Source organism: Chinchilla lanigera, unplaced genomic scaffold, assembly GCF_000276665.1.
Source record: "Chinchilla lanigera isolate Chin_1 unplaced genomic scaffold, ChiLan1.0 scaffold00046, whole genome shotgun sequence".
In the NCBI taxonomy this organism is placed as follows: domain Eukaryota; kingdom Metazoa; phylum Chordata; class Mammalia; order Rodentia; family Chinchillidae; genus Chinchilla; species Chinchilla lanigera.
In genome coordinates, this window is record NW_004955447.1 from 4,178,764 (window position 1) to 4,187,423 (window position 8,660).

The 8,660-nt window shown below is 35.6% G+C and overlaps 1 protein-coding gene across 3 annotated transcripts in view; it reads right to left on the reverse strand.

Moving 5' to 3' along the window:
* Positions 1-1,867: 1,867 nt before the first annotated feature.
* The window catches only part of LOC102003708 (UDP-glucuronosyltransferase 2B20-like), a 194,215-nt gene continuing 187,422 nt past the window's right edge, over positions 1,868-8,660 (reverse strand). For all 3 annotated transcript variants that reach the window (XM_005392807.2, XM_005392808.2, XM_005392805.1), the window contains exons 3-6: positions 6,494-6,625; positions 4,754-4,841; positions 3,719-3,938; positions 1,868-3,028 (exon numbers count right to left, since the gene is read on the reverse strand). In XM_005392807.2, the coding sequence (XP_005392864.1) occupies positions 2,749-3,028; positions 3,719-3,938; positions 4,754-4,841; positions 6,494-6,625 (720 nt within the window). In that variant the 3' untranslated portion in view covers positions 1,868-2,748. The remainder of the gene's footprint in view (positions 3,029-3,718; positions 3,939-4,753; positions 4,842-6,493; positions 6,626-8,660) is intronic.

An 8,660-nucleotide genomic window follows, 5' to 3' on the forward strand; every position in this document is an offset into this window, starting at 1 on the left:
GACCCCGGGATGCTCTTCACCATTCAAAATAAGATGGGCCAAAGGCTTCCCCCTCTGTAGCCAACAGGGCCCCCAGACACCTTTGTTTTGCCTCCTCTATCCCCTGAAAAACCATCAACCCAAAGTCCACAGCTAACCACCGATAGAGGGGATCCCAGACCTACCCCTGGATCCAACCCTACATCAATTTTCAGGATCCTAGAATGTATGTTTCAATATTTAAATAGAACCTCAGCAAACACCAGGATTGTTGATTATGCCTAAATCCTGAACCCCCTTATTATGTTGGAGTTACAGCCAATGCCAGCATTGGCCATGGTGGGACCATTGTCCAAAATAAAATTGATATTTCAGACAAGTTCCCATGCTGGTGGGGATAAAAACCAATCTTCACCATGGAGGATCTCCAAGGACAAGATTATGTGTAAAGTCACAAGCTTATAATCTAGCCGCCTCCTCCTACAAAGGTAAGTGTGTTACCATTCTGATTGTAGCCAACATGTCCTACTCACCCAGTTTACATTTAGAAGCCCTTTCCGGAGCTTGGTTTTCCTGCACTAATGGTATTACCCCTTGTGTCTTTCATTACTTTATGACCACTGGACTTCCCGAGCTTTGTACCCTTAGCCATATCTTTTCAAAAGTGTACTATTACTCAGGGAAAAGAGGAAGATTACATCTGGGCCTGCCCTCTTCAGTAAGAAGAGGACCACAGCTGTGCTAATTCCAGTACTACTGGGAATAAGGATGGCTGGATCTATTGCCTTGGGAACCTCTGCCCTTATTTTAGCTGATAAAAATTATAAAGATTTAAGTACTCAGATCGATGCTGATCTGGCCACACTTGAGAGCTCTGTTAATAAATTAGAAGAGTCCTTAGGCTCACTGGCTGCAATGGTTCTCCAGAACCGATGAGGCCTAGACCTCCTATTCCTCAAACAAGGAGGACTTTGTGTAGCACTCGGGGAAACCTGTTGCTTCTATACCAATCATTTTGGGGTTATCAAAAACAGCCTGAGCCAGTTGAGGAAGCACCTACAGGATAGAGATGATCAGTGGAGATCCCAGTCTAATTGGTATGAGGGATTGTTCTCTGTGTCTCCATGGTTGACCACTCTACTGACCGCCTTGGCTGGGCCCCTGATAATTTTATTGTAAGCCCTAACTGTAGGACCCTGTGTCATCAACTGTCTAGTTCCTCATGTACAGGACCAAGTCCAAGCTGTCAAAGTAATGGTACTGTGTTCCCAATATAATGTGCTAGCTGAGATGGAGGAAGAAAATGAGGAAACAATTTGATTCCCCCAGAAAACCAGTGGGGAATGTGGTGAACACAAAAAATGGCTAAAAAATTGGTGGGCTATTGGGTGGAGAGAAAAATGTCTGTTTGGCCCAAGAAAGAGAAACTGTGCTTGATTGTTATTTTAGTTTGAGAAAAAATATATGCTTCTGAGAATGTTCTGAACTTTACAACACCTGCTTGCTGAAACCGACAGGCTCTGCTTTTATGCCCTTGCAAAAAATTATTCACAAAACAGCTGCACCAACCAGGATGTGGTTTTCAAGCTTAAAATCTCAAGCTTTCTTTGGGTCGGGGCCTCTCAGCATCTCCTTGTGTAGAGAACAGACTGACAGCCGCTGGCCTGGCTAATAAAGTCTCTTAAAATTCCAATTTGGATTCTGGTCTCGGTTCTTTATTCAGGGTAACTCATTACAGTCCGAGGCTCTTGTTCCTCTCAGAGGTGGTTGGTTGTGGACCTGGAGAAGGGTCCCCGGTCAGGAGGGACTAGCCAGGTGCCTTGGCGTCCCTTTCAGGTGTCGACACCAAATGATTGGACGGAGAAACCCACACAGAAATGAACCACTGTTTCACACGAGAAGAGTATTTATTAGGCCAGAGAGTGACACGGTGGACTACTTAGTGGACCAAAACAGCACCAAGCTGTGTAAAGCTCTTGGTTTTAAGGGGTTTTGTGGGGGAAGGATGTTTGCGGGCCAGAACAGCTAAGAGAGAGGTGTTTATGGTTAGGGTCCTTATTTTGAAAGAACATTTTTGCAAGAACATTAGGTACTTTTAGGAGTGGGAGGTGGTTGGCCTTTGTGGTTGGGCCAGTTTAGGGAAGTGCGGGAGTACAGCTAGGGTGCTTTTTCTTTTTGCAAGCGGCAGGGGTCTTTTGGGGGACCTAACACTTCCCTGTAAGTTTTCCACTTCCATACAGCCCACTCTTTCCCTTTGGTTTTCCTTCTTCACTTCCCCGGTCTCCTTTTAGTCCCTTGAATGTAATGGTCATATTTTTCTTAGTAAGTAGAGCTCAGTTTGCATTGAAGTCTCTCTCCTCTATTTCAGTTATCTGAATAAAATCTCCTGCCCTGTTATTAAAAATCTTCCTCTGATGTTCTTTAACATATACAAAAAGTCCAATGAATTACATTTTATTCAAGTAGAAAATGTTTCTGACAATACCACAAAATTTCCAGGCTTCCTGCTTTTCTCAAATCAACAAAATGTGATTTCAGTGACTGTCATTTTTTTGAAGATTTATGATGCAATACATGTTAAACTAAAATAGAATTACTATGGGAACATTGAAATTTGTATTGTACAGTCCTTAAATAAGATTAAAATTATGGGTAAATCAAGAAGGCAAAGGTCTTATAAATCATGGAGTATCTTCTTGTAATGACTGATTGATGGCAGTGGAATTAAATGAAATGGTCTAACTTCTAATGCCATACACCTAAAAGATTCTACTCCCTCTTTTTCTTCTTTCCTACCTTGGCAAATTTTTGAAAACAAAACAAGCAACATTTTAGGACAAGGAAAATAATGATTGCCACAAGAGCCAGTAGGAAGACAATCACATCCAAAGAGTGGTACTGGTACCAGGTGAGGTTCTGGGCAAGTGGCCGCAGGTGCTTGGCACCTCTGTGGCGCATGACAAACTCGATCCAGAAGACTGCTCGGTCCAGGGGCTTCATTAGCTGATCATGGTGAATGGTTGATAACTTCATAGCATTGCTTTTATAGCTGAAGGAAAATTAAATAAGTTCAAAACTATTTAGAAATGAAAGAACATGGAATTTTGTACGTTGTAAAACTGAATGCCTGATAATGTTAAAAACAAAACAAAACAAAACACAACCATAGTAAGAGTTTGAAATCAGGACCACAACTCAAAGGCAAAAGGCAAATACTTCCATGGTTCATATTACATTTGTGAGTAACCTTATTAAGGATTACAATATCAACTAGAAACCAATATTGAAATTTTATCCATAGTGTAGTCCTTAAAATTATAAAACAGACTTCCTTTTTTGAATACTGCATAGACTTTTATTTGTTGTTTTTATAAATATCTCTGTTTTAACTTCATAGATAAATGGAAAATCTAGACTTCTTACAGCATTCATGTTTCATGTTTCATCGCTTCTTTCATATTTACTTGTCATTCCTCTGTTCCCACCCTGTGATTCATCTCATTCCATTTAGACGCTATTTCGAAAGTTTGAACTTTCCTTAAACCTTGCAAAAAATTTTCTAACAAAAAACACTGAAAATATTTATTGTGATACCCCCACTTGGTACCCATGACAGATTTAGCATTGAGAAAATTTGCATTTCATTATTTCTATTTAAGACTCATTGGTACTTCCTTGGGATTCATGTAAGAATTTATCAATAAGTACTATGAGGAAAATTTTAAAAGTGTGTACTCACAAAGGGTTGTTAATGACTGTCTTCAGTGCATTTAGCAAATCTGTAGTTGATAGTGATTTGAATTCCAGTTTAACAGCTGCTCCTTTAGCTTCCATTTGAGCAATGTTATCAAATTGTTCCGCAAACAAAGGAATGCCCACCATAGGGATTCCATGGTAGATTGCCTCATAAACACCATTGGCTCCGCCATGTGTTATAAAAGCTCTGGTTTTTGGGTGACCTAAGATTAGATGAATGTCAAAATAATAATTAGACATAAATGTTAGAAATACAATGAGAAATATACAATATGAGTCACTGAATGGGGTGGTGTTGTATAGATAAAGATACTGTATCTATGAAACTGTAATGACATTGCTTTCATCTCTGAACAAGAAGGGCCTAATCCACTGAAATTTAAGTGAATGTTACCTGGCATATCTAGGGTATGTCTTTAACAGTGAATACATGATTATCAGGGGAAGTCCATGTAATGCGATAAAATATATCAAGTGCCATAGAAGGTTATGTGTGTATTGTGTGTAATGGAATTTGTTGTATTAATGGGTAGTTCATTCAGGAATTCTGAGAAAGCTTGTGCAAGTCAGCAAGAAGTGGCATCAGGATAAAAGAGAGTGCGATATTAAGTCATGCTAAAAATGTGAATTTTTCCCATTAAAATTAAAATATCACTGAAAATAAATCAAGAGCCTCATTTTGAGTAATATTTGCAAATCCCTATTTGTGTGGAAAGACTGGAATTTGGTATTTCTCAAGCAATGGTTGAATTAGAAACAGAAAGAGAACCCTGGATTTATTAAAATGTCCTTTCTGAAAAACAGGTACATTGGAAATGAGGACCTTAAAATTGTTTCTAAATATACCAAAAAGCCAGGTATGACAATTGATTTTGTTTTCCCTTAGACTTGAAATATGTAGAATGAAATTAGATTCAGTTGTTGATTTTGCAACAACACATGTTTCCTCCTTTGTTTCATCTTCTGCAATCATCAGCCTTACTGACTTAGGTAATCATTATTTGTTCCTGCATCTCACCAAGCAGGTCGTTCTGGGGGAGCCACTTGAACAACCGAGTGTTGGGTCCTAAGGTATCTGGTTTCTTGCCATCAAATCTCCAAAGAACCTGTTAGGTAAAGACTGCATTATACCATATGTTGACTTTAAATATTTAGAGACCACTAAGTTAGGTGCATTTCTAGAATAGATTTTAAAATGAGGACAACTAGACTAAATATTAGGAACTACAAAAAAAGACACAAATAGAATATAAACAATTTTATGCTTATTTTATATTTAATCAGTTTGAATATAATGATGATATTCCATTCATAGTAACTTAGACAAGATATCATGGGCTAGATTAAATTATTTTAAAAATTTCTATGCAATCCCTAATTTTTATAAGGAATAAAAGATTTCTAATGGATTGAATCTTCATTAATATACATGTTTGTGATACTGCTTTGTCCTAAAATCAACCCTAACTAATATCAGTATACTTCCCTGATAATCATTTGTTCCAGAAGCTATTTTATTAGTTATTTGCATAAAATATCATTTTGATTATAAAATATGTAATCCACATAATCACCTTTTGTCAGAAATCAATACATTGGGTTTTAGAAGTACATATAAGTTGTTTTATATTAAAGTTTCAATCTCTTACTATAGAAAAAGTTTTAATAGGCATTTTGACAAGAATATATAGTATTTATCACTACTGCTAGGAAGGGAAACTAAATTAAGGAAATAGAGTTGGTTTGCAACTCATAAGTAATGTACCTTTTCTAAAACTGCATACTCTTAAATGGTTAAATTTTCTTCAACTCATTCTGTACTCTGCCGTGATGCATTGCTAAATGTTGACAGCAGAGATTAACATGGCCCACCATAGCCTAAGCATTGCATTGCCCTGTTCTAAAATGAGGTACTGGTTTTAAAACTTCTAAACTCTTCTCCTAAACTGGAGCATTGCTTACAAATATTTGAGTTCTATTTACTGTGGGAATGTTAAAATTAACTTCACGTTCTCAGCTAAAAATTGGCATAGGAGATTACAAAACTGTCCATCTGACAGTAACTAAAATCTACTGCAGTTCATAGCTACTTGAAGACTAAGCTTGAATTAGACATGTTAGACAGTTAATCCCTATTATAAGTTATGTAGAGGGTATCTGAACATTTTCCCTGACACAGGTTTCTTCCAGTTCTACTTTTATTTCACTTTTGCTTTCTTAATTGGGAGGACATTAAGCTGGTGTGAGGAAAAAAAGCAGCAGAGTACTTGTGGAGCATATTTCAAAATGTACAGGTTCCAGCATAAGGGAGGAAGCCATCTACAGTACAAGGGAAGAGGTTTCCCACCTCTTTCTGCTGCAGACATAGTTGAGGCTCACTCAGATGAGTTTACTTTTCATTTTTCAGTTACCATAGACAGTGGGTATATGGATCCTGAATTTCCCACTCTTGCTGTTCTCCAATCTGAGTATCCCCTTGAAATGCGCACTAAATAAGCCCATTCCAAAATTCAGGTAAAGAGGAGAAGATATGAAAATCCTAAACTACATGATTTATTACAAACCTTTTTCAATACCTGCTTATTTTTAATGTGATAGTGCATCATTAAGAAAAATTTAACTCTTTCTGAAACATTTTTTATGTGTACAGTGACCTCAACAATCCTGTAAGATAAAAAGAGCAAGTTTCTGAAAGCAGATCTTTGCAGAGCTTAATGATTTATCTAGTAGGAATCTGCCATTGGGACACTTTGCCAACCTTTTGTGGAATCTGTGCAAGGGCTGAAGCAATCACATTTGCTCTCTCTTCTGTCATGTTACTGACCATCGACCCCAGAGAAAACACCACAACTCCGTGTTCTCCAGAGCTCTGCACAAAGTTTTCCATTTCCTGGGATGAAAGAATTGCTCCATCAGAAGAAAAAATAAAAAGACAAGAGCACAGAAAACACTATTGAAAAGTGTAATTAAAAAATAAAAATGATACAATCAAGAATTAGTGCAATTATTAGAGATTCTAGTAGAAGTTTCACAAGACAAAGTTCACCATTTTTAACATTTCAGGTGAAGATATGCAAGAAGTAATGTTAATGATATTTTTGTGAAACCAGTGCTCCAAATAATTATTTCTTCTACAACTAAAGCTTTGTATTTAATGTATTTTACATGACAATTCTTAAAATCTTTACTCTCATTTCTGCTTCCATTTAATTCTAGAAAAACAGTGTGATTTCATTCATTTTATTTTCGCCCTCATTTTTGTCTCACATTCTTATTATCATTGTTTTATTGTTGATGATTATTTTGCTTACACAGCTATAGAGATATGATATACACATATATGCATTATATATGCCAATATTAGTCAATCTGAAGTTTCTTTTATGACATATTTAGTCTTACCAATGTTTCTTAGCTAAAGCAGTTGTGATGATGTATTAGATACATATTTTCTTTTTAATCATTTCCTAAATTTGGGTGTTTAAGTTACTTCCAAGTTTTCTTTTTATAAATAACTACTAGATAGATAGATTTGTGCAGCTTGATTATTTTTCTTCACATATGTTCAAATGAATATCCTATATAGCCAAAGGTTATAAATGTTGATAAGACTTGATGCAAGTTTGTACATTTCTGTTTTGTGCAATGAAGTAAGGGCTATTATTAGTAATTTTTGCCATTACACTCTTTTTTTTCCTTCTTCTTCTGATATGTTTTACTCCTACTAATGTGTTACATTTAAATTAAGAAATCTTTCAAGTGTATAGATATATTGTTTAATATGTAAATTAATATTGCTTCAAATATTTGACTTGTGGAATTCTTGCACAGTATAAATAAATTACATTCAAAAGATATTGGATTTTTAACACCATATCAGGTTTCAATTTTTATATTGCTGCTATAAAGAAAGTAAACAAAAAGGACATCTCAAAACATTATATATAGTGCAAGAAGAAAAAAAATTTCATTTCTACATATATCTTAGAAGTATAATATCAATTTAAAATACATTAGATTTTCATGTTCTTTTATGAGGAATGTGAACTTCTACACTGCCAGAGTTCTTTATGATTCACATCAAAATGATTTTCAGAACAATCTTAGGAACTATGAGTTGCTTAATTCATACCCTGTGGATCTTTTCTCTGCCCTCATTCTACCAGGTAATGTTTTTGCCATGATTGTATCAGAGGAGGGAATTTTCCTGAGGTATCCTACAGCATTGGTGTATGGTATTAAAAACCTGGTTCAAGAAAGTAATCCATCTCTTTGTACACTAAGATGTAAAATTCTAGTATATGAGGGAGGAATGGTTTTGGTCTAGGCAAGAAAAGAAGATGGTAAGTTTGACAGCAAATATAGCTGTGGGCTCAAAACCACACTAGGGTGTAATGTTCTTTTTGTAATGTGAAATACTAATAAAGAACATCAATGGCGCATATAACATTTCCTCATTTCATCGTCATCTTATTGCCTGAACTTATGCATTTATTTTTAAACAAGTCTAAAGGATTTATTTTCATTATGACTTTACTTGAGTTATTATCTTCAACTATTCAGGTGTCAGAACCCATTTAACGAAAATGCATGTAAAACACTTCTCAAATATTTTGTAATTAGTACCATAAGCAAGATAACAATAACATCAGTAGACCCCTCATTAATTCTGGACCATTGAATAAATGCTGCAGATATTCTCTTTAAAATTTTTTAAATTTTATTCCTACATAACTCAATAGTAAGTTCTACTTTGATTATATCAGTAGGAGTTGCATTTATATGAATACTTTTGTCAGGATTTCAATCATGTGTTACAAATATCTTCTAAATGCTTCAAATTCAATCATTCTGCAATCTAATCTGCTGCTGCCATCTTCATGGATTTTTTTCTAAAAGAGGAAATCTGATCATCTTTTTCTAGC